Source organism: Pan paniscus, chromosome 11, assembly GCF_029289425.2.
Source record: "Pan paniscus chromosome 11, NHGRI_mPanPan1-v2.0_pri, whole genome shotgun sequence".
NCBI classification, from domain to species: Eukaryota; Metazoa; Chordata; class Mammalia; order Primates; family Hominidae; genus Pan; species Pan paniscus.
Genome location: NC_073260.2, coordinates 6,416,281 through 6,442,089, shown reverse-complemented (window position 1 = coordinate 6,442,089; position 25,809 = coordinate 6,416,281). Strand labels below are relative to the sequence as shown.

Below are 25,809 nucleotides of genomic sequence, written 5' to 3'. Positions count from 1 at the left end.
TTCTTCTGCTCCATCATTATGGTTTTGTTCTAGCTCTCTTTTCTCCTCTTAATGTTGGTGTCTGTCTTTACTGTTAAAACCTTCTTCCAAAGCCAAACAATCTGCCTAGCCAAGGTGAGTGAGGCTCTCTATAAGCTGACTGAGGAGTCTTCCAAGTTAATATAGTTGGTTGAACATATGCACCCAACTGTACAACCTCCTGGAATCCCACTGTCTACAGTAAAGACTTCTTTGTTTTTAAATATAAACCCACAAGGAGGAGAACAGGAGAGAGAGAATAGAACCATAAGTTTTTGAAACTAAAAAACAGACAGGCAGGTGGTAACTGACACTGCAAATCCACAAAAGCAGAATCCTAAGCTGCCACTGTCTCAAAGTGAAGAGTCAACTGATTATACTACAGAATCCTTAAAATCATGAGGAACTTATAGCATCTGGTACTTCTGGAACAGGAGATGAGCAGCAGGTAGACAAGGGGAGCTAAAATACTGAAGACAGAGTGAAAACCACTGGAGGAGCAGTCACAACCCCTGGGTCCTGCCCCAACTCTACACTCCCAAGCAACAGCTCTTTTCTCACCAGAAACCTGGATTATTCTCTATAGAGAATAAAACAAGGAGTACCTGGATAAAGTATTCCAGAAATAGTTGAGGGCATGAGTGCCATTCCAAATGAGGGGATTAAGTGAAGCATATACATTCTGAATGCCCAGACCACCAACCCTTCCTCACCACCAGCCTCTTTCCCCCCAGAGGCAGTCAGACCCCTACCAGCCTGAAAATCAGAAGACTACTTTCTAAAAAACATGACCAGCTCAAGAAGAAAACAATACCGACACCACTATTTCCAACAGATGCTCAGTTCAACATACAACAAAGCTCAAAGTCAACAAGTCCCACCACTGTGAACAAAGCTGTTTTGTCTCCCCATATATAAACAGTTTACTAGATCCTGGCAGAAGGCCTCAAAGATTTAAAAAGAATAACACAAAACCGAAAAGAAGGAAGCTTAGAAGAAACAGATTATGCAGGGAAAAGAAAACTCCTTGTATAAGTATACAGTCATGTGTCACTTAATGACAGTGACATGTTCTGAGAAATTCATCATTAGGCAATTTCTTTGTTGTGTGAACATCAGAGTGTACTCATACAAAACTAGATGTTATAGGCTCCTAGGCTACAAACCTGCACAGCATGGTACTGTACTAAAGACTGCAGTAACTGTAACAACAGTAGGTATTTGTGTATCTAGACATATCTGAACCTAGGAAAGGTACAGTAAAGATGTGGTGGTATAATCTCGCAGAACCACTGTCATCTATGGAGCCCATCATTGACTGAAATGTCATTATGTGGTGCAGGGATGAACTGGATTTCTAGAAGGAAAGACAGAGAAAACAGGAAATCAAGCACAAAACAACTAAAGAAAATATCATAGAACTTGAAGAGCTTCCAGCTTGAACAATGAGAATAGATTCATACCAACGTACATCACTGGAAATTTCAGAATATTATGACAACAAAGAGAACTCCCTACCAGCTCCCCTAGAGGAAAACACAGCAAATACAGATGATCAGAAATTCTAAGAGCAACATTGGAAGCAGGGTGGCAATGGAATAATGCCTTCAAATTACTGAATGCCTTCAAATTACCGACTCTCAACCTGTAAGTCTACACCAGCCAAAACACTGCATCCTTCCTCAAAAAGCTCCTAGAGGCTATGTCCTATTAAACAAGAGTAAACCAAGAAAGAAGACAAGATACAGGAAGTGGGAGATCCTGCACAGGAGAGAGGCGAAGGAAAGCCCCAGGAGACTAGGATGACAGCTGGGTACTAGGCACAGACGAGAACCAGTTCGGATCAGAACAGCAGCTGCCAAGAGACAGGCATGTCTCAAAGTTCCTGCTGTCCTGCACTATCTTTTTAATGAGGGACAGAGCCAGGTGACCCTGGCCTGTATAACTTGTCTGTACGTAGCTTGTCTTAACTACATACTGATGAAATTCCTACTCTCCCTCCTCTGTCTGATCAGCAGAGGACATTCATTTTATCCCACAGAAGGATTCTGTCTGACCTATTCCTGAGAGCTGAAAGCAGGCGCAGAGAGCAGCTTCCCTGCCTGCCATATTTCACGCATGTCCAGTGCCTTGCCCTTGCTAGAAGCCTTGCCAGATGCTCTGATGAGGGTAAGCCTTGTGTTTCCCAGACTCATTCATGACCTTGTGCACTGACTTCCCAGAAGGGGCTGTGAAACCTCAGGGACAGTGAAACCACACCAAGACTCAGATGCGCTGGTCCTCCTCTCATCTCCTGGAAACCTTCAACTACTAGTGACAAGACTGCCCTTCTCTTAACCAGGCTTTGCCTCCTAGTCAACTAGCTTTTCAAAACAAAGCAATACCTACAGTAAAACTACAAAGAAAAGCAAGAGAATGATTAAAAGCAACAACGGTAGCTGTCTCTGAGGTAGTAGGGAGAAAAGAGGGGTTCTCCACGGGGAGCCTCTAAGGTGCCAGTAATGTTCTGTTTTTTTTAAGCTAGGTGCCAGCTACATGTGTTTTTGTGTTATTATTAAACTTTACACACACATTTTCTACACTTCTCTACATGTAACCTCGCTGGCTGAGGCTGTGTGTGGTGGAGGCAGTGTCTGTGGTGAGGTGAGATTCGCTGTTGGGGGATCAGGCACTGGGCTGGCTTTTTCAGCAGGAGATCCCTAAGTGTCAGTATCCCCAAAAAGGGCCAGCTCCCCTAACTGGGGAGCATAATAAGCCTGGCTACCAGGCAGAGACAAGCAGAGGGAAGGAGCTGGGCCTCCCACAGCTCAGTCTGTAAATTTCCTTTATCTCCCTCGCTCAGTCTTACCCTCAGTTCCACTCTCCACTGTGCCTGGAATCCTTCAATCAAGGGACTCGAAGGTTCGGTTTTTCCAGAGAACATACCTGGGGGCCTGTGTAGGGCCCTGGGGAGGATGGTATAGTCAACTGGCTTTGCAGAATGGAGAAAGGACCTCGGGGACTCCAAATACTTAATACAGGACTCCCTGAAGTCCTTTCTCCATTCTGCAAAGCCAGATTTACATATATGCTAAATTGTTTTTCTGCAGTCCCCTTGTTTTTAGCCATATGCTTCACCTCCTGCATCGCCCCATCACTGGCACTACTGAGGTGTAAGCCTTTCTGGGGGACAGACACTTGTGCTGCAACTTTCTCCACTCTGCTAAATGTTATTAGTCCTCCGCCTGTGAAGAGTATGTTTTAAACTCACACAAATTTTAGCCGTATGAGTGCTTCCAAGTGGACTGATTCTGTAAGTAGAACATCTATATTCCCAAATATACCTCAACAGGGATTACCTCCTAGATCACATTTTCAATCTCTCGAAAGATTCTTTAAAATTTTGACACTAGTTTCTATACCTTCGAGGGTCCAGTTCATGGTCCTTGGATCCAGTCACTAATTCCGGATGAATTCGCACATGCTCCATCATTGGCTAGAAGAGTTGGGTTGACAAATTATAAAGGGCTGAATGTTTGTGGAACATCCAAATGATGGAATATTAGTTGACAATTAAAAGGAATGAAGTACTGATACATGTTACAACACAGATGGAACCTTGAGAACATTATACTGAGTGAAAGAAGCCAGTCACAAAAGACCACATATTATATGATCCCATTTATACAAAATGTCCAGAATAGGCAAATCTATTAAGACAGAAAACAGATTAGTGGCTGCCTAGGGATTGGAGTGGCGAGGAAGAAAACTGAATTTCTTTTCAAAATTTCCCTGTCTGCCGTTAAATACAAAAGGTATAAATGCAGCCTATCTAAACAGTATGCTAAGTAGCAAACAAACAAGCAGTTTCAATTTACCTTGACCACTTCTTCAAAAGTCTCCAGGTTTTCTTTCATACTGTAATGAGAACGCAAAAAGGAGACGAAGTTGCAAGGGTACATTCCATAAAGGCGATGAAAGAGTGCGTACACACTGGCATGGAGATGGACGAGATAGACTTCCGCCACGTGGCCTAGAAAAGGAACCCGTTGAGAAGAGCCTCTTAGTTGGACACAGATTGAGGAGTGCAAAACAGCTATAAACAAGTGGCTGCCAGCAGGACTTTTTATCTATGTATATTCCCACCTCACTCCAAAGACAGGAAGAGTGGTTTTCTAAAATGCAAACAAATCCGAACACACCAGACACCCTTATTTCAAATCCATCAATGGCTCCCTATAAGTTTTGGATAAATTCCAGTCTACTAGTGTGATCCATGAAGGCTCTTCCTGATCTAACTTCTGCCCTCCTCTTCAGGCACTGCCCAAAAAAGATCCCAAACATTCTCACAATACTGAACTATCTTTATGATGATAGCTCTCTGTAAAATTTATACTTTTCCATTGCCGAATTCAGTATGAGCTTCTTTAGAAAAAAACTGTCTTACTTATTTCTCGGTGCTTTGCACTGGACCTGATATTTAACAAGCACTCAATATTTACAGAATGAATGTGTGAGACTCTTTTAAATCAGTATGTAGTCTTAGCTATGCAGATTTATAACTACAGAGTGAAAAAAACTATTATCTAGAAATTAGCTTAAAGAACTAAGAGTGAAAGAAATTGAACATCTTAATTTAGCCTTACCTAGACCCCGTGGAAACCTATGGCCACAGTATACATAAAGGTCCTCCAAAATAATGGACAGACCATTCCTTTTTCACAAAGGTCCTACTAAACAAGCAGGCACCACGTGGGCCTATGCTTGTAATTTAATCCTATACAGGAAGCCACGGTGTTCTGTCTCACAGGTCTGACATACTTCACCCTTTTGATAGAAATACCTCACACTGGGATAACCCAAAGATTCCAAATTTCACATGCTTACAGCTTCTGATCCCTTTGATAGAGCTCTGCTACCTGCCAATAGGGGAAAAAAAAAAACCACTGCATTTGAAGCTGGAGTGCTAATCAGGACACACCGCATTTCCCTCTGACTCCTACAGGTACAACGAGTGGGTTCTCAGAATCTGACATTTGCGTTCTGTCACAACAGAGCAGCCAAGGAAGACAGAAATGTCCCACAAGCTTAGTCCTGTACTGCTGCAATACAGACGGAGGCTGTTTTTCAGTTTATCAACAATCATAAAGTTTTACATCCTACCACTCAATTTCTCTGACGACTAATCCTTTTAAGCCAAGAAAATAAAAAAAGTTATCTCAACAGTCATGTTTCTTCTATGTGCCTGTAGTGGATGCACCCAAGATATTCCCTCATCTGTCTGGTGAAAACCACTCATTTCAGCTATAAAAGTCTACATGTCCATTCCTTACAGCATATGAGCAATTAATCAATAATGAAAGCATTCACCTCACAGGGCCCAATAGGTATATGAGGAGATCTGTACCTGGTTTCTTCAGGCACCATGATGACAGACGGCCAAAAATGTCAAAGAAATCAAGAAGATGCTGTTTCCCAGACTGTGGAATCATTGGTAGCATGGTTATCAACACCAAGACGCCTGTTGTGAGGACAACGACGTCAGTGTCCATCTGCAGGAGAAAAGGTCAAACAGGAAACGTCTGTCAGGCACTGGCACCAGGATCGGCATTGTACAGTACATGAAGAGGCTCCAAACACTGAGAGAATCACAAATCACAAGTTGACTCACGTACTCATTTCCCTATCCCTAAGGATTACTGAAGGGATAACATTCAAACAGACTCAACAGAACACTGAGCCCCAACTCTACTGTAATGAGTCAGTGAGGACCATTTACAACACACCTATGCAAAGGCATCCGGGAGACGAGTTCAAACTTGACTTGGGGACACCCAAGTCCTGCAGCCTTAGGATGCCCTATTGATAGCAGTTGGATGAAAACAAAAGGAGCTGCTTTTCAACAAAACACAGGAGCACTGCTCTGTTTCATTCATTCAACCAAATCCTAAGATACTTACTTTTTGTTAATTAAAAAAAAAAAAAACTGCACATTGACAAGTAACTTACTATTTTTTAAAGAACTACAACAGAAGTATAATTGAAGGAGAAATTCATATAGCACTAACAAGTCAACTTAAAGGCTCACTTCAAAGCAGTATTTAGAGACCAGTAAATTAAAAAATACATATATGGAAACCTTTCAGCACGCCTACAGTTTAAATATTAAGTCAAATAAATAACTTCAGGCTAACTGAAGACACTTAACACCCAATGGATACTCAATCAGCTCTGACTAGCTAGCTACAGCAGCTCACCTGACCCATAATTAAATCATGAATGTTTGCCAGGTAGATGAAATTCAGATTTATGAAACAAGATATTAATCAAAAGACTACTATGTAGGTTAAGACATCCATTATTCCTATTAGAATAGGAATCTATGAGTCTGGGAATAAAGTTTTAAATATATTTTGATTTTTACCTCAAGCATCAAGCCTTTCATTACGGAAGATATCCAGTAAGAATAATATATTGGTAGGAGAATTGAGAATATATGAGACTATATAATGATTCTCAGCAGAAAGAACTAGCCCTGATTTCATTTTCCTAACAGTCTAACTGAAGACTTATCCATGATTAACAAAACTTACTCTTTTGGAAAAGATAAGTGTTTTGCAATCTGAACTAAATGATGTGCCTCAAAATTAGATTATATTCTCATCAATCCATTTAGATTATATTCTCACCAATCCATTTAGATTATATTCTCACCAATCCATTAATTAGATTATATTCTCATCAATCCATTTGTTTAAAAAACATTAAGTTGTTAAAACTGTTCCTATTTTTTCTGAATTAAATGCATGTTTTTATAATACCCTGCCAATGTGACTCCTTGGGACCCACCTCTAGGGATAATAAAAGAGTTACCCTTCTTGGCAGACACAAAAATCAATTTGCATGGGGCTGTAGCAGATGAATCCAATGGTACTGCCATCCTGGAACAAATACTATTGGATATTTTCATGTCTCTGTGAGGTACAGGCAGTTAATATTAACCACATTTTCTTATTTTATAGATAGAAAACAAGTCCAGGAACTAAAACAGATTAAACAAATAACCCTGAGTATGCCTGCACGCCACTGTTAAAACTAAAACCATAAAGTTCTATTTAGATTTTGACTCCCTATATAGAAAAATGCACTAAATTTAGTGCAAAAAATAGAATGCAACTTAGTAGAATTTACATCAACAAAGTCTTAATTATAGCTGCAACCAGACCATACTCCTAAATGGTTAACAGAAACTTTAAGCCATTTTTCTATTAGCTAAAAGATAATTTAGAAACAGGGATTCCCAAAAGATAATCCAGGATGTTTTTAAACGAGGGAAGGCTAAACGATGACGAAATCAAGAGGTTTGGAATAATGTAACATTGAACCCATCTGATCGAAATTTTTCCATATTTGCATGGACAAGGTATTCAATAGTCATAGTGATGTATTTGAGAACTTACTAAGTACCAACTCTGGACAACATTCTATTTGAGAAAAGCCAAATGCCTAGAAGGTTTTAAACTCTAAAAGTTAAAATCTAGCTTCCTTGCTTTAAGTTGCCTAAAATTTCAGAAACTATACTCATAAAACCATTTCATTCAAATCCTTACAAACATCCTACCTTGAGACATTTTAGTAAAGAAGGCAAAAGAGGTGCTTGAGAGAGCTTATGCTTCCAAGATGGCTGCAGTCTTATGACATGACCCAGTAACGAGAGGATGGATAAACGAGTGGCGGCTTTGCCCACATATTCGTTAATCCTGTCCAAGAGGTGCTGAAAATGTAAAAGAACAAGGGCAATCCTCACATGAATGTATGAAGTTAACACAAATAAAGACAGCAATGATGTGCTCCAATCTCTCAAGTCTTGTCTCTAATGTAAAGCAAGGGTCATGCAGATAAAAGATCAAATTCAAGATTTTAAAAACCACGGTAGCAAACAAAACACTGCTGCATTTGGCCTGACAAAAGGCAGCCAGTTTGCAGCTCATGAAAAAGGATCCTACAATACACATATGCAAAAAGGGGGAGACTTGTTCACAGTCCCTGAATAACCAATAGTCCCAAACTGTGATAGGTTATTGAAGCCACGAGGGGATCCTGCTGGAAGCAGCCACTTATTGCTAGAGCAACCCAACCTACATGGTTTGGCCTCAAGTATCAATTAGGTAGTAGAAGTTACATTTCAGACCAGAGTAAATAAAAAAACAAGACGGGCCAGGTGCAGTGGCTCATGCCTGCAATCCCTGCACTTTGGGAGGCTGAGGCAGGTGGATAGCTTGAGGCCAGGAGTTCAAGGTTACAGTGAGCTATGATTGTGCCACCACGCTCCAGTCTAGGGAACACAATGAGACCTCACCTCTTTAGAAAACAAAACAAAACAAGATGTACTGTAAAAGGCATGCAATACAAGGTCTTCAAATCCTGGGGAAGTTGCTCTCATATATACACTTAAGACTTACCAAAGTCTGCAATAACAATGCTTTATTAGCTACTTACTAAAAACAAAAGGAAAACATGAAGGAGCCCTCCAAGTGCTGGGTGCTAGGAAACAAGACTCATTAATTTGTCATGTTAGTCCTTTGTACTTGAAGCTTTTCCATATCGACAAAAGTCTAAAAATTCTATTCAAAGTATGGGTTGAAAGATGGGTACCTATGGGCCAAATCATCACTATACAATTATAGTACTGGAAATGTAAGATTTCTTTAAACAAGATCTTTTTTTTTTTTTGAGACAGTTTCACTCTTGTTGCCCTGGAGTGCAATGGTGCAATCTCAGGTCACTGCAACCTCCGCCTCCCAGGTTCAAGCGATTCTCCTGCCTCAGCTTCCTGAGTAGCTGAGATTATAGGTGTCCACCACCACGCCCAGCTAATTTTTTGTATTTTTTAGTAGAGACGGGGTTTCACTGTGTTGGCCAGGCTGGTCTCAAACTCGTGACCTCAGGCAATCCACCCGCCTCGGCCTCCTAAGGGGATTACAGGCGTGAGCCACCACACCCGGACCAAACAAGATCTTTAACAGTCTCTGAAATATGTTTTATTTTGTAAACTTTTCAAGAATCATGGGTCCTACAAAGTAATTTTTATATGTAGTTATAAACTGGGAACAATGTCATCAGTGGCGCACAGAAATCAAAAGAATAATAAGCTCAGGACAAGTTGCACAGTGGCCGTGCACAGAAGCTGTTGTACTCATGAAGAACATATGAAATGCCTATGATATTTCAGCCATTACCTTGTCATGTGGCTCTTGCAAGGTGGTCAGGATGTGCAATGCCGGCTGAGAGTTGGTTTCCAGGTAATAATCCACCAAGGTGTTTACAAGCATAGGACCACGGTCTAAATCAAGAAAAGGGCAATGGATGATACTTACTCCCCTTAACATCCTACATTTACCTTACACAGCTTCCTGTCACAAAATCCAGAAAATGTTTCTTTATATGCTATTCTAAGTTTTATGCAGCATTACAGTTCTGCCTTCTTAATTTAATAATAAGATATTCCAAGCTTATTTGCCTAAATATGCATAAAAACATATGAAGTCATTTTTATTGCTTTTTTTTTTTTTTTTTTGAGATGGAGTCTCACTCTGTTGCCAGGCTGGAGTGCAGTGGCACAATCTCAGCTCACTGCAACCTCTGCCTCCTGGGTTCAAGCAATTCTCATGCCTCAGCCTCCCAAGTAGCTAGCTGGGATTACAGGCACCTGCCACCACACCTGGCTAATTTTTGTATTTTTACTAGAGATGGGGTTTCACCACATTGGCCAACATGGTCTCAATCTCCTGACCTTGTGATCCATCCGCCTCGGCCTCCCCAAGTGCTGGGATTACAGGTGTGAGCCGCCACACCTGGCCCTTTATTGCTTTTTTAATTACAAAAAATAATCCATATCTACTGTTAAACATTCAGGCTAGGTAAAAGTACATAAAATAAAAATGAAAGTGCTCCTCACCACCTGCCTCCCAACCCACTCTTCACAGATAAACACCCTTAAGTTTAGAGTGTGTCTCTTCAAACCCTTTTCTACTTGTATAACCACACGCACACAGCCCTCATGTCCACAGACACAGACACAGTTTGTGCATGTGTGTGTTTTTTCCACTGAACAGTGTGTTGTAACCACCTTCCCACGTCAGCATCTATGGCCTATTTCATTTCTTTCCGTCCTCCTAGTGTTCCACTGCATGGCTCTACATAACTAATTTAACCATTCACCTACTGAAGGATACTTGGGTTTTTCCAATTCTTCACTGTATTTCACTCAAAGCTGTAATAAGATACAGATTCTTATAAATGGCCCAAATGGTATGTGTTTTAAAATTGATGACTGATACTCCAAAAGGCTGAACATCAATTCATATTCCTGCTAACAGTGCCCATTTCTATATTCAATATTTAATTTTGCCAACCTGGTAAGCAAAAAAGGGTACTAGTTAAATTTGTATTTCTCATATTAAAAAGAGGTTAAGCACTTTTCATATTAAAAACCACATATATGATTTACAGTTAAAGCAACATCTGGAATTTGCTTTAAAATATTTGGAGGGTGGGAGAGTCAGGGAGGAAAGAATTTGAAACTGGATTCGTGGGGTTCACTGCATGATTCTTACTTCATGTGTGTGCATACTTGAGTATTTCCATAATTGAAAGTTTAAAACACATATAGATACTCTCTTTGGGTGTTTAAAAAACTTTTCAGAAGATGAAAACTAAAATATATCAGCAGGATTCTAGTGGCTCTAAAGTCAATCTCTTCTTTCTAGAAGATAAGCTAAAAAGGATATTATTTTGCTAACCAGAATTGAGGTTCTCTTTAAAGACAGCTGTCACGTCGTCCCGCACACCCAGCATGGGGGAGTCCAGCATGGCAAGAAGCTCCCCGACATTTGCTTGTTGGGCCATTCTCTCGCTCAAAGGCGCTGTGCCGGCTCCAGGACGTGTGCTACAGGTTCTGAAGGTTCTTCATTGGGGCCACTACCAAACTGAGAAAAAGGAAGATGAACAGTCACTAAATGGCCCCATTTTTCTCCATAAAAAAAGAAAATACCTGCAAGACAAACTAATGCACGTGTTCAATGCAATGGAAAGTTTGGCCAGAATTCTCTGATTCAAACAGTGAGTACATTTAGCTGATAAAAGAAGATAAAGTGTATGAATAATTCTTTGGCGAGTTTATGAAGAGGGTTTCTACAAAATATAACAATCAGAAAGAAACCTTAAAAACTGATACCAGTCACAGCAACTTAATGATAGGATCAAATCTAAGTTTTATTCCTACTTCTGATTCTACCTTGGGTTTTGGCTAAGACCACATTTATATTTCAAATTATTGATCTAAAAAGCAGACAGTCTTTTTTCAGCAAAAGAACTAAATACATACTATTTCCTTCTTGACAGTCTCATCAATGGCTAAGAGTTAGTACAGCTGGTTAGGTCACAAGTCTGTTAAGCCCAACATCTAGCATAAACTGGGGATCATTTCTCTGTTTTAGCATATACCTCTCATCTGAGACATCTAATTGCACACCCAAATACCACTGGCTACAGGGAGGTATCCATAGATGGGATCATCAGGGCAAATCTTCAAAAACTCACCCTTCAAAACCCAAGCTCTCTATGGTAGTAGAGCAGCTGCTTTATCTTGATGTACAAAAAGCAGCTCATTCCCAAGTGTAACTATACACATTTACGATTTCTCCCCCACTTTGATCTCTGAGGCTGTATTTGTTAAAACAAGTAACAACAGTTATCATTCATAAGCACTGTACACCTTTTACAAACATCATTGTATATACTCCTAATATGACCACCATGTAATTGGCACTTTTGTCGCCATTGTACAGGGAGCAGAATGGAGATCAAGCCATTTGTTCTGGGTCACAAAGCTAGCAAGAGGCAAAACCAGAGGAGAAAAACTGATATTGGAAGCTAGGTATGCCTGACTCCAAAGCCCCAAGCCCTTAAGTGTCACACTAAGCTAACCTGTGGTTTTGATCATCACAGCAAGTCTGTGATGTGATGTGATGTGGTGTGAGCAGGTATCATCCTTATTTTACACATGGGGATATGCATGCCCAAAAAGGATAACACTTCCTTTTCTTTCAGTAAGTGTAAGTAGCAGTTCTTAAGCTTCAATGTGCATCGAAACCACCTGGGATACTTGCTAGAAATGCAATACCTGGGCCCCTTCCAAAACTGTATTTTGGGCTCAGGAATCCATATTTTAATAAGCACTCCAGGTAATTCTTAAAGTGAGACACAAATTATTTTTGAGAAACACTATGATAAAGAAAAATCCAACTAAAGAGTTAAGCTGAGGCCGGATGTAGTGGCTGAGGCCAGGCATGGTGGCTCACGCTTGTAATCCCAGCATAATGGGAGGCCGAGGCAGGCAGATCACCTAAGGTCAAGAGTTCAAGACCAACCTGGCCAACATGGTGAAGCCCCGTCTCTACTAAAAATACAAAAATTAGCTGGTGTGGTGGCGTGTGCCTGTAGTCCCACCTACTCAGGAGGCTGAGGCAGGAGAATCACTTGAGCCTGGGAGACGGAGGTTGCAGTGAGTCAAGGTCATGCCACTGCACTCCAGCCTGGGCAACAAAGCAAGACTCTGCCTCAAAAAAAAAGAGATAAGCTCCTTCTGCAAGAATGCCAAATTTAAATTAGCCATGACCCCAAAAACTGCCAGGTATTAACTTGCTATCATCTATATTCTTATTTAATTACAATCTTGTGACATTCACTGATTTTGGCTCTTAGTAAGTTAGAAGTTCATTTATCAGAAAAATCAATTAAAATGTCTAAATGCCTTTTTGATACCATGATATAGGAAGTTGCTGACTCATATCTATAAATAAAAATCTTACAAGTAAATCACATAGGAAGTTAATTTCAAAGGGCTCCAAAATGTGAGACCACCGTTGGTAAGATTCTACCGTAAAAGTTCAAAACCAAAAAGTGGTTAGTATGGTATCAGGTACATATAAACACTCGCTGCATAGTACCTGTAGATTATCATAAAAAATACCAGTAAAAATCTTTGGGCCACCACTTTCAAGATGACTTTTTAATGGCACACTTGTCTAGCTAACCCCCACATTGATTTCTGCTTCAGGTAAATCACAAATGATTCTCAATTAGTGACAAAGAATGTTGTTCATAAATTTAAAAGTATCTTGTCCCTAAGTTTGGTTTTGTTTCAATAAAATTATTACTTACCTACTATTTGTCTAGGGAGACTCTGAGTTTGCCTTCTGTGTAGTCAGAAGACGATAATGTTATATCTGGTCCTCCAAATGCAGGCAGCCCCAGAGCCCGGAGTGACATGAGCTCAATTTTAAACAAAGATGGCGCCCATCCAGTCAACTTGGCGATAGTGTGGGCTAATCAGCTTGGGCCACCTAGCTTGTTTTTCCATTTGCAAAGTAAGGTTTTATTCTAAAACACATTAGAAACACGTTTTGGCAACAAGTTTTTCTCTCTGGTTCCAAAATCCTACTGTCGGCCGCGTTGGTGGTATAGTGGTGGGCATAGCTGCCTTCCAAAATTCTACCGTTTACCATAGTTTTTAATCTCCAGGAAAAATATAAACATTGGGTTTTATGTGAGATTCTTCGCATAAGTGGCTCAAGTTCAAGCATTTTTCACATTCTAAAAAGCCCTCCTAAGAGTTAAATCATAGCTTTTGGAATCAGTCCCACAACTAGAATATCTCCTTTTTAAGCACATTCAAACATTTGAGGGTCTACAGTAAGTGCAAGGTGTTAAGCAGGTAAAACAGATTTAGCCAGTGCAATGAAGAATTAAATGTTTTATAGCAGAAAAAAAGACATGGTTCAATAAGTGTACAAAAAAGGGGAAGAAACCAGCCCTACATGGACTCAGTCAGGGGTGGTGGTAGTGGTGGATGAAATGTACACATGTTAAACACACTTTACAGCCTATAGAAGACTGGCTGAGAAAAGTCAATTAAAGATTAGCACCACAGACACAAGGAAGCATCAGTGTGTTAGCCACAAAAGTCTCTAGCCATAAGTCTCTTTTCCATTTTGGAAGTAACTCACCATAGAAAATAGCCATACAGGAGAAGTTAAAAGACAGCAACTGGGTGAATGGATTTCTGTATCGTACATGCTAAAGCAATATTCCATTTAGTTTAATATTATCTTTAGTGGCCACATACAGTGCACAGTACAGTGCTGTAGATGATGCTAGTCATATTCAGAGGGCATGACCTTCAAGGCCAATCTCCACTCCAAAATCCATCACTCTGCCATCTTCTGGATCTCAGTAAAAGGCACTACCATCAGTCTAAAGCAAACACCCAGGTGACTCCTTGACTCTTTCACCACCCCCACCACCACATCTAATCCATCAGCAAACCCTTTGCTATCACCTCAGTCAAAGCCCCCATCATCTCTCAGAGACAAGGGAGAAGCAGCCCCCCTCACTACTCTCCTTGCTTGTATTCATGCTACCCTACAAAATTCATTTGCCTCCAAATAACCACAAGAGACATTGAGATATAAACATCAGAATCTCACTCCTCTGTTTAAAATCATCCAATGGCTTCCCATGGAATTAATAAGAGCCAATAACATTACGGAACTTATGAAACTCATGAGTAGCCTACAAGGCCTCATAAGATCCAGCCAGTTATTAACCTCCCAACCCCCCTCTGCCTCTTCATTCCTCTGCTCTAGTCCCAGTCTTCCCAAACACAGGAATACTGCTTCTTTCTTGCTCAAGGACTTTGCACTTGCTGTTCCCTCTATGCATGAAACACTCTTCTCCCACATCCTTGCACAGCTGACGGTCTCGCAGATATCTGATGGGCCTCCCCTGACCACCCAATCTAAAGCAGCAGGGAGGTTCTCAGTTATCACTTTTCAATAAAAGATACTTTGTAATTCATGAGAAACCTTGAACTAAGTTTAAACTATACAACTAGTAACCAGATTTGATCCAACGATACTTATGATCTCAAAAAACATGGAAAGCAGGGATCTGCCAAAGTTCAGTTTCAGTCTCTATACTCAGCCAAAATCTGGTGGCTGTCTGGCTTTGGCTTTGGTGTTTTGTTTGTTTTTAATTAAGACAGAGTCTCACTCCGTCATTCAGGCTGCAGTGCAATGGCACAATCTTGGCCCACTGCAACCTCCATCTCCTGGGTTCAAGCGATTCTCCTGCCTCAGCCTCCCGAGTAGCTGAGATTATAGGCGCACACCACCATGCCTGGCTAATTTTTGTATTTTTCGTAGAGATGGGGTTTTACCATGTTGGCCAGGCTGGTCTCGAACTCCTGACCTCATGTGATCCTCCCACCTTGGCCTCCCAAAGTGCTGGGATTACGGGTGTGAGACACCACACCTGGCCAAAAATGTCTTAAAAATGAAGACAAAAGTATAAACAAGAGTACCCCATGAAAAAAGAAAGATGCTATTAAAAGCTGGGGTTTTTTTGTTTCAAAATAAGAATAATTGCTAAAGGCGGCCAACAATTTTTAGTAATTGAAGAGTAAGGATCTTTGAGGCTTGCCAAGCTATGAATCCCAGGTACAAGGTTCCTTCTAGAAAACCATCTACCAGAAACTTTCCTGAATTTGCTTTGTCCAAAAATGTTACCAATGACGCTGTGTGCCAGTTGAGATGATATTACACATGTGACATAGTGACCACAGGAGTAACCTAGCAGCCGGTAGTGCCCACAAAGTATTTTTCCTATATTAAAATTCCAAACTTCTAAAATCTGACTACTAAAATGCAATTCAATTACTATCATGAAAAATGTTTAATAAAATTTGAGATTTACTTTTGTATCCCAGAATTTACATTTTATGATGGTGATATTTAGCTTGGGGACCTCAATGATCTGAACACTTAACCATTTGACTTTGGGTTCAAATTCATATACAGTGGACTTCTAAAAAAGGAACAGTATGAAGTACACACAAAAACACTGAAAATGAAAAATCAAACTCAGAAAATTTTCCCTACTTGAGAACAATACTTAACTTTCGACAGTCTACAATTTGTATCAAGACCCTACTTATGAACCAATGTAAAGCTGTAAGTCAAAAATCCCTACCTTATTTTACAATTCCTACGACAGAGGTGAGGCAGACAGTGACAGAATACACTAAACAGCAACCACTGAGCCTCGGCATGAGTCACAGAGCTGTCCATGTACAAAGACAGCAGACCAAGCACCTCCCGTCTTCCCTACACCCTTCCTATACACAGCTCTGTTGCGCTTGGCACTATTACTGCTAAACCAAAATTACAGTTCAGTGATCAGTTAAGTCACTAAGAGGAAATTCCATCCATGGAAATGCCGGCGCCTCAACATTTATGAAGGATATATTCTGAGACAGGATCATCCAATTCCTAAAAACTACTATAGCATATAATTTATCCCCCAAAATTAATTTAAAGCAACAGATATAGCCATGTTAAGATGCAAATGCTCACTCACCAGCTCAAGGGTTCTCAGCCCAGGATGTACATCAGAATCACCTGGAGAGCTTACAGAAACTCTGGAGCAGCTTAATTAACTAAGGGATGGAATCCGGACATCACATTTGGTTTGTTTTTATAAACCCATGCAGATTTCTCAGGTGCAGCCAGGGTTAAGAACGTCTGCACTAGTTAAATGACTTGTGCCAGCACACAGGCTTTAATTGAATGAAGTGGGCACAACCAAACTTTGCTGCTAAACAGAGCTGAATTGAGTCCACTAAGTACCAGCTATACATCTTTAGGAAAATTGACATCTTTGAACCCGAATCCTCACCTGTAAAATGGGGAAACACCAAAAGCGTGGCTGTGAAGAAGAAAAGTAATGCATATAATGCACTTTGCACAGTGTCAGGCACGGAATACAAGCAACTAATAATCATCAGTAATGTGACTAATTACTTCATGCCATAGATGGTCCAGTTCCTGGCAAGTAGCTAAAACTGTAAATGTTAAATCCCTGAATGCACAACCACGGGCAAGATAATTCCCTCCCATCTCCCTCTAACCACTGGCCTGGTTATAGCTTACCTGTTCTAGCCACAACTGGTACTTCAGTTTCCAGTGCTGTCAACCTGGTGTCTTTCATGGTCACTGAAGGAAGAAAACATATGTACAATGAAGCAAAATCCCAGATGTAATCAAAAGCGGGTTAGGGGTTCATCTGGCACAAGCTTCTTCCTCCTCTATCCCTGACAGGTGGCCACCACGTTTCCACTGGAATGAACACTCATAATCATTGGAAGCACGTGCCTCTCCCCGTCTACATTTCTGAACAGCTGGTTGCTGGAAAATTCTTTATATTGTGCTGAACTTGTAATCTCTGTCTTTTGTTAATGTCTGTTAGAGGTATAAATGAATGGGCAGGATAGGCCCTAGAATTAGAGAGTTCCGGGTTAAAATCCAAGCTCTGCAACTTATTAGCTGTGTAACATTTAGCTATTTATCTTAAGTCTCCAATGTCTAACTGTAAGTTACCTCGTCTGTAAAGTTAGAATAATGATGGCATCAAGCTCACAAGGCTTGTGGGGATTACATGAGATGATGCATCCTATTGCCCTCGGCACAGCACGGGGCACACCGAAGTTACTGGAGGAGCCATGTGAGGCAGGTCCAGGACAGTGAGAGGCACAAAGCACTGAGTGGGCCTGCAGGGCCTCACCGCCTGCCACAGTCCCCACAGTCCTCACCCCTCCCCAACCCTCCCCACCACCTTGACTCACTGGCCTTTCAGTTCCTTGGCCAAGCCACATGCTCCCCATTCCTGAGCCTAAGAGAGTCTACCTTTGGCTCCTCCTAAACTCACTCTTCATCCTTAAAATCTCAGCTTAAATGCTCACTTCCTCAGAGAAGCCCTCCTAGGCCTCTACTTGCCTCCCACTTCCTCCACCTTCCAGACTAGGTCAGGTCCCCTGTTATACTCTTGCAGCCTATATTTCTTGTGTCACTTACCACAACCCAATTAAATAAGCTTGATTAATTACTGAACATGTCTCCTTCACTAGAAGTTATATCCAGGGAGAGACCGCAGCTTACTCAGTACTGTATTTCAAGCAGCTACCATGCTGTCTGGCACTTCTTGATTGAATGACTAGAAGTTAAAATCTTTCTTTTCTTTTTCTTTCTTTCTTTTCTTTCTCTCTTTCTCTCTTTCTTTTTTAGAGACAGGGTCTCACTCTTAGGCTAGAGTACAGTGGAGCCATCATAGCTCACTGCAACCTCAAACTCCTAGGCTCAAGTGATCCTCCCACCTCAGCCTCCCGAGTAGCTAGGAATACAGACGCACTCCACCAGGCCCGACTAATTGGAGTCTTTTAGTTTTAAAGATGGGGTCTCACTATGTTGCCCAGGCTGTTCCCAAACTCCTAGCCTCACGCAATCCTCCCACCAAGGCCTCCCAAGGTGCTAGTATTACAGATGTGAGCCACTGCACCTGGCCAGTATTTCTTAAATAAATGTGCAAAGCCTAATTCTGCCTTCAGGCAGTATGACTTAAGTTTACTACAAAAGAGACATAAAATATTTGTGAACAGCTATCATTTTTCTATTTTCTTCCCCCTTTTACCCTACTTTCTGTCCAAATTAACTTGTATTAAATATCCATGCTAAATGAGTATATATAAATACATTTTTGTTTGCTTTTAAAATATGGGTCCTTCAAACTATATTTAGGTACAATCTGATCACTAGATTGTAAACTCCATGAGGACAGGAACCATCTGGGACACCTAGGGCCTATCCTGGCACCTGGCACACAAGAGGCAAAAACACCCTGCTCAGATCAGGTAAGATTTAATCAGCTTCTTTGGCAGCCATTCCAGAGTTGAATAGAATATGAAAGCTGAGCCTCATATACTATGGACACCTAATTACCCTAAACATGGAAAAAACTTGAACCAAGTTCTTAAATGTACGACCATGGCCAAAGTCAAACTAGTGGACTGAGGAACTCTCTAACAATTAAAATCGCTTGTTCCAGATGACAGAGTAATTATATTTCCACGTGGAACACATTCCAGACATTAAACTCCACTGGTCTCTTCAGTGGCAACTGCAAGCCTGTGAACAGTGCTGCAGGCAGGCTGGCCCTCCAGAAAAGAGGGATCATACCATTCTGACAGGGAGTGCTTGCCTGGCCACACTCACTGCAAGTCACAGGGCTTGAATTAAAGTGCAGGAGCCCAGGCCAGGTGTGGTGGCTCACGCCTGTAATCCCAGCACTTTGGGAGGCCAAGGTGGGCAGATCACCTGGGGTCGGGAGTTTGAGACCAACCTAACCAACATGGAGAAACCCCATCTCTACTGAAAATACAAAACTAGCCGGGCGTGGTGGCACATGCCTATAATCCCAGCTACTCGGGAGGCTAAGGCAGGAGAATCACTTGAACCCAGGAGGTGGAGGTTGCAACAAGTTGAGATCGTGCCACTGCACTCCAGCCTGGGCAACAAGAGCAAAACTCCATCTCAAAATAAATACATAAATAAATAAAGTGCAAGAGCCTCTAATCTTAAAATCAGAATCTTAAAATAAGCAGTTAGTCCAGTGAGTCATATAGACTTCCTCTTGCGACTAATCCTGGTTGGACATTTTACCTGAAAAGAAATATCTAAGGCAAGGGTAAAATTAGGATCTACACCAGATGAGATCCTGTAGACTGCCCAGCCACAACCCATCCTACATAAAGGCCCTACTCTAGGAAAGCAGAGTGGTTTTGTTGTTGGTGGTTGGTTTTTTTGTTTTGTTTTTTGAGATAGAGCCCTGCTCTGTCGCTCAGGCTGGAGTTCAGTGGCCTAATCATGACTCACGGTTCACTGCGACCTTCGCCTCCCAGGCTCAAGCAATCATCCCACCTCAACCTCCCAAGTAGCTGGGAATACAGGCACGCACCACCATGCCCAACTAATTTTTGTATTTTTTTGTAGAGACAGGGTCTCCCTAAGTCGCCCAGGCTGGTCTAGAACTCCTGGACTCAAGTGATCCATCCACCTTGGCCTCCCATAGTGCTGGGGTTATAGGCGTGAGCCCCCACCCCCTGCCAAGCAGAGTGTTTTTGTCCAATGCTCAATGTTAAGACTTTAATTTCTTTATTACTGCACTAAAAATGATAATGGTACTAAATTGGTAGCAATTTTATGTTGGTATGTCAAAGGCTACCTACTATTCTACTCTTATTTATATTTTTAAGTGTTTATTGACTTATTCATTTGTATTTCAATCCTGTCCTATGGGGGTACTACAAGGCATAATCACTCTGGTCAGTAAAGTGAGATGTGATCTGTGAACCTCCTGAAGGGAAGGGAGGAATGCAGATGGAAACATCTGGCAGAGCAGAACACCAGTGTCAATCCACGTCCTTATCTTCGAAAGCCAAATTTAAAAAGAAACCTGCCTCCAGATCTAGACTTTTTTCCCTTTCATATTTGACCCAAAAGTTGTGTTCTCACTTATGTTCATCATTATAACTTCACTTCTATAAGCAATCTTTCTGAATAAAATGTAGGTTTGAGGAAGAAGATAAGGGCTCTGTGTTTAAGTATTTTGAGATGAAACAGAAGGCACATAGATCAATCTGTTTTCACTGTTCATCTTAACTAATATCATTCTTTAGGTGTTTACAGACGGATGGCTTATATGCCTAGGATTACACATGAACTCTAGCCTAACAGCCATGGACAGCTGTCATTAGCAGGACCCGTACGCCATTTTTTTCACATATCTCTGCCCTAGCCAAGATGCATTATGAGCTGTGAGAGAGCCAAGAGTACACACATACCTTTTGAAAATACTAGTGGCAGATACCTAAGATGTCTTTAGAATGGATTTATCTGAAATTACAGGTGAATATTCAAATTTTTCTAAAACAAGTGCTGTGATATGTGGCCTAGACACTACCCTCTACAACTCCTCAGGACTGTATGTAACATAAAATAGGTGACCGCATATCAATTTGCCTAAGATAATTTTGTACACATTTGTCTATGATGTAAAAATGTACTGCATGTGTAAATGAAGGCAGATGTCTCTTCACTATAACTTGTTTCCCATATTCAATTTTTTATCCATAAAAATTCAAGGACAATTCAGACACAGGTCCAGGCATGGATAGACTATTTTATTATCAGGTACAGTTAGATAGAGCAGAAATGTTACACTGTTAGGTTAATGTTCTGCTCTGGCTCAGGAACTCTCAGGTGACTTCTTAGGGTAATATTCTATCAAGTGAACCAAGACGCCTTCAGCACAAATGCATCTAAAAAGGGTAAGATACTTGCTCCCATTCTCTCTTCCTATCAGTGCCTAGAAGGAAGGAAAAAAGGGTAGGAAATAACTACTTACTATGTGAGAGTAAAACAGCTGATGGTAAAACCTGCCAACATGTGTAGTCATGTGTGATTGAAAAGGTCTTAGTAGTTGGAGTCCCTCTCAAGGACAAACTGGGGCAGGAGAGCTCCAACTTGCCAGATTCTCCATTCAGAATTTCCGCCATTAGGGGCCTTGATGGATGGTTTGCTAAAGCTTATAGCCTATCCCAAAGGTGAAGAATCTTCTAGTAACTTAAGTGTAAGGCCAGAGCTTAATTTTGGTAAGGCGTATCTCTTCAATAGATAATGCTTATGTTTTGACTTTCTATTAACATGAACAACATTATTTACTAAGATAATGCAGGCCAAACTGATACCATGTATATTTCAAAAAGACACTACGCAGAGCTTCTCCTAAAAGAGATACAAGCAAACTGTGAGATATCTTTAGGTTTCAGGTTTATAGGACCAAAATAGAAGTATTCTAGGGAAGAAGGGTATAGTTTGATAGTCTAGGGCAGTGGTTCTCAAAATGTGGTCCTGGCACCACGAGCAGGAGCCTGGGTATTTGTTAGAAACGTAAATTCTCAGGCCTTTCACCAGATCTCGGAATTGGATACTTTGGGGGTGGGGACTTCTAGGTAATTCTGATGTCCACTAAAGGCTCAGAACCACTGGCCTAGGAAAAAGAAGGATGAAGGTACAAAACATTCATTCATTAATATACCTCCTTTGAGGTTCAAAAGGAAAAAAATATATAGAGTGCATAAACCTTGGGAAAAAGGCCCAGTGGAATTCTGCCAGGTGCTAAAGGTACCAGCACAGACCGAATGCCAAGCCTGACAAGCACGTAGCAGGTTACATACCTGGGTACACTACAGAAATTTAACAAAGTAATTTATAACCCAGACAGTACATAAGGCCACCTTCTGACTTGGGCCTTTCCTGACTACTAGTTAAAAAAAAAATGTTTTTTAATAAAGCCTAAGTCCATTTTTAGAGCAGTAATCTATCTAAAATGATCAGCTGGGTTTCAAGCTGGGTCCATAAAGTACCTGAAGCCATATCCAAAATCCCATGTCTGTATGAATTTTTTTGGTGATGATGGGACATAAAGGGTAGAAGAGAAATTTGGTCCATAGCTTCCCACAGATTTTCAGAGGGCAACTGAGTCCACACACCTTCCCACCACCACCAAAGTTAAGAACCACTGACCTGACCTGTGAGTTAATTTATGAGGTCAGCAGATGAAGCAGTTTATCACAGTGGAAGACTAAATGTTTGGGCTGTGGAGTCAACCAAAAAGGTTCATATTCCAGCTCAGCCACCGAATAAGTGACTATAGGCAACTTACTCTAAGCCTGTTTCCTCTTCCTATCCTGCCTCTTAAGGCTGTAAGAAGTTAATGGGGTATCAGACATGTAAAATACCACAGTGTTTGGCACATGAGTACTCAAAAAATATAAACTTTATTATAACAATATTACTACTTCACAAAAATGTATTCCTGGGTACATAATGCTTAGCAGTCTATCCATTTAACAACTCGTATTTGAAACATTGATACAACCATTGTATAACTTAAAATGGATACAGTTCAAGTTTGTTACTATGCTCTGTGAACTACTCAAAGTAGCAGAGTCTTAATGATTGCAGACATTAAGGTCACTGCCTCTGTTCTTCCTACAGCTCCCCTCACATCACCCACAGAAGGGCAAAACTGTCCTTTGTTACTCCAACACTTCTGGGCCTCTACTGCCATCATATTTACTTAAGAGAGTGACCTGTGAGTTGTAGGGCAGTAACTACTATGCTTTATTTTGGACTAAAGCATGGTTTTAAAGACATTTTACTTATTAGATGTAAATCTGAATTCATTCAACCGTAAAAAGTATTGTTATCTTTTGCTGATTCCATGTTCATAATAAAAGTTAGCACTGAACGAGAGAAAGGACAAGAAGAAACTGACAAGGTCCTGAGACAGTGTATTTTATACACAGTATACAAAATTTGCATTTTTATTCTCTCCCATGAAAACAGACATAAAGTTACTAATTTCTAGCAACTACAGGCTTAAAAAGTAAACCAGAGAAAGAATAATCTCAAACTGCTGACAGTTTACCTCTTTCAGATGAATTTAAATGGAGAATGAGTATTTCATGCTACCCAAATTATATTAGTTACCAATTCATGATCTGAGGTTAAAAAAAACAAACTCTGTGTTTGAGTGTATACTACATATACACATTTCAAGCAAACAGCCACAGATTTTAACGCTATTAAGTACACTTTTCTTTCACGCCTTCAGCTACTTAAATGACAAAACCAATGCAAAGACTAACCTTTCAGAGATTTATAATATGGGAAACTTATAGGGAATTACCTTTTCAAAAAGTATTATGATGTAAAGGAAAGGATAAATGATAAACAGATCTTCACCCAACAGGGTAGGCTCAAAGTCACCAATTTGCTTGGTTTTTATAAAACCATTAACAAGTTGACTCAATTGATTTAGTCAGAATGTTTAAATGACACCCCAAAGGACTTTAAATTACAGAAATGTAGGCCTAGAAATACTCATTAATTTACATTCCAACTTTTACTTCATAGATGAAGACACTGAGGCTCACAGAACTTAAGTGACCCACTGAAGGTCAAAAGCTATCTGACTCTTTAGAAAAGCCTGAAATGGTTGAGATATTGCTATATTTGGCTCATCGGCATTCAAGAATATCCAATTAATTCCAGGAAAAGCTAATTTTAGTTCACTATGGCCCTGGAACCCAGAAATAAACATACCTGTAGCCTAACAAACTTCAAATGAAGACAGAGCTATAAGAACAAGTCAGCTCTAATTCAGAGCCCAAAATTCACCCACCACTACACAAATAAAAGGCTACAAGCTATTTTAAGAAATACCTCTGTGATAAATAATAAATGAAAATAGCCAGATTGATAGTTGAAGCCAGTGGTCCTCAACCTCTGGTGCACATAAGAATCAGTCTTCTTCCAAAATATATATACAAGGTGTCCGAATATGTAGGTCTACCTAGTATAGTGCCAAGTATCTGTACATCAAGGTTCTCATGAGCACTAGGGTTTCAGATCTCGTTTCCAGCAAGTTCATTATTCTGCAAACATTACATATAGAGGTATATATTAGATTTGCCCTAGTAAGACTGTTAAGTTTCATCTCACAAATGAAACCAGGCATGCACAGAAGGCATCATATTACACCACAACAGTAGCAGTATCAGTTTTTACTCTTAACCCAGTGAGGAAGAGGACAACTGAGTCACAGGACCTGAAGCAGTCTAATTTTATGGAAACAAGAAGGCTGGTAGCCACCTGCTTTCTAACCAGGAATTTAGGAACGTACCAAGTGTTTATGACACCAGGAAATGCATGCAGCAGAGAAAGTGTACATCATCTGCCCTTCTAGGCACGTGATATGAGTGTTTTGGATAAGATATTAACTTTAGTAAGAGGATATTTTCCGTTTACCTCTTCTATAAATACCCCTTAAGTTCACACCAGGTGGTTAGAGGAAGATTCTGCAGCTCCCTAGGGCAATAGCAAAGAATGTTTCAGTGTTTCTGAGGAGCCTCATTGGCCTGATGCATGACTGTTAAAGGTGCATTTCCCTACACAACCCTAAATCAGTTTTCACATTTGCATATTCCAGGTTTACTCAGGAATGTTCAATTTAAGAATCACAGGTGGTTGCTCGGTAAATCAAAGGCTCCCCAAAGATTAGGTTTTATAATGCTTCCTGAAATTTACAGCTCCACTTTGCCAGCCTGTTTGAATTCAGATGACTCCAAGTTGATCCCAAAATTATAAATCAAAGTATCTCAGAAGAGTATTATTCTATTTTAGCACTTTTATAGCTTACTCTATGCAACGTGAAGTGCTATTTGTATGCTTTCTATTTAAAAAAAAAAAAAAAAAGCCAGCAAGGATTTTAGCAGGACTTCTTTCTGCAGTAAACTCATCAGTTTTATTAAACTATCAAATACTTTTTAGCCTAATTTAGACTAACAAGTTCACATGCACAACACTGCCATCGCAAACAAAAGCTAAGGCGGATAAGCCAAGTGCATCCCCCCACTTCAACATTAAACAGACACACGTGCATAAACCTTGGCTAAATGATAAATTTTAATCACTTACAGGCCAGCTTTGATCAAATAACAGATAAATTTAAGAGTCATATCTTTGGAGTCAGTCAGATCCCAGCAGTTCCAGTCCTGGCTCAGATACAATTGGGGTGTGAACTTAGGCAAAGTACCCTGCTCTCTCCGGGCCTCAGTTTCTTCATTTGAGAAGATTGGAGGTGTTAACAGTGGCTGCCTCTTCTCTTTGTCGTGAGGACCAAAGGAGATAATGACTGCCAAGCACTTTCACAGTGCCTGGCACACAGAGAGCACTCCATTAACGTTAGCTGTTGTTCTTAGGAGGACCGCGTCCCCTCCCAAGTCCTCACCAC

At 40.6% G+C, this 25,809-nt stretch overlaps 1 protein-coding gene across 11 annotated transcripts in view; it reads right to left on the bottom strand.

The window, feature by feature from the left end:
- The window catches only part of TSC1 (TSC complex subunit 1), a 53,993-nt gene that overhangs the window by 26,522 nt on the left and 1,662 nt on the right, over nucleotides 1–25,809 (bottom strand). For all 11 annotated transcript variants that reach the window (XM_055117541.1, XM_055117533.1, XM_055117535.1 and 8 more), the window contains exons 2-8: nucleotides 17,049–17,111; nucleotides 10,800–10,985; nucleotides 9,237–9,340; nucleotides 7,619–7,771; nucleotides 5,405–5,549; nucleotides 3,876–4,030; nucleotides 3,420–3,493 (exon numbers count right to left, since the gene is read on the bottom strand). In XM_055117541.1, the coding sequence (XP_054973516.1) occupies nucleotides 3,420–3,493; nucleotides 3,876–4,030; nucleotides 5,405–5,549; nucleotides 7,619–7,771; nucleotides 9,237–9,340; nucleotides 10,800–10,905 (737 nt within the window). In that variant the 5' untranslated portion in view covers nucleotides 10,906–10,985; nucleotides 17,049–17,111. The remainder of the gene's footprint in view (nucleotides 1–3,419; nucleotides 3,494–3,875; nucleotides 4,031–5,404; nucleotides 5,550–7,618; nucleotides 7,772–9,236; nucleotides 9,341–10,799; nucleotides 10,986–17,048; nucleotides 17,112–25,809) is intronic.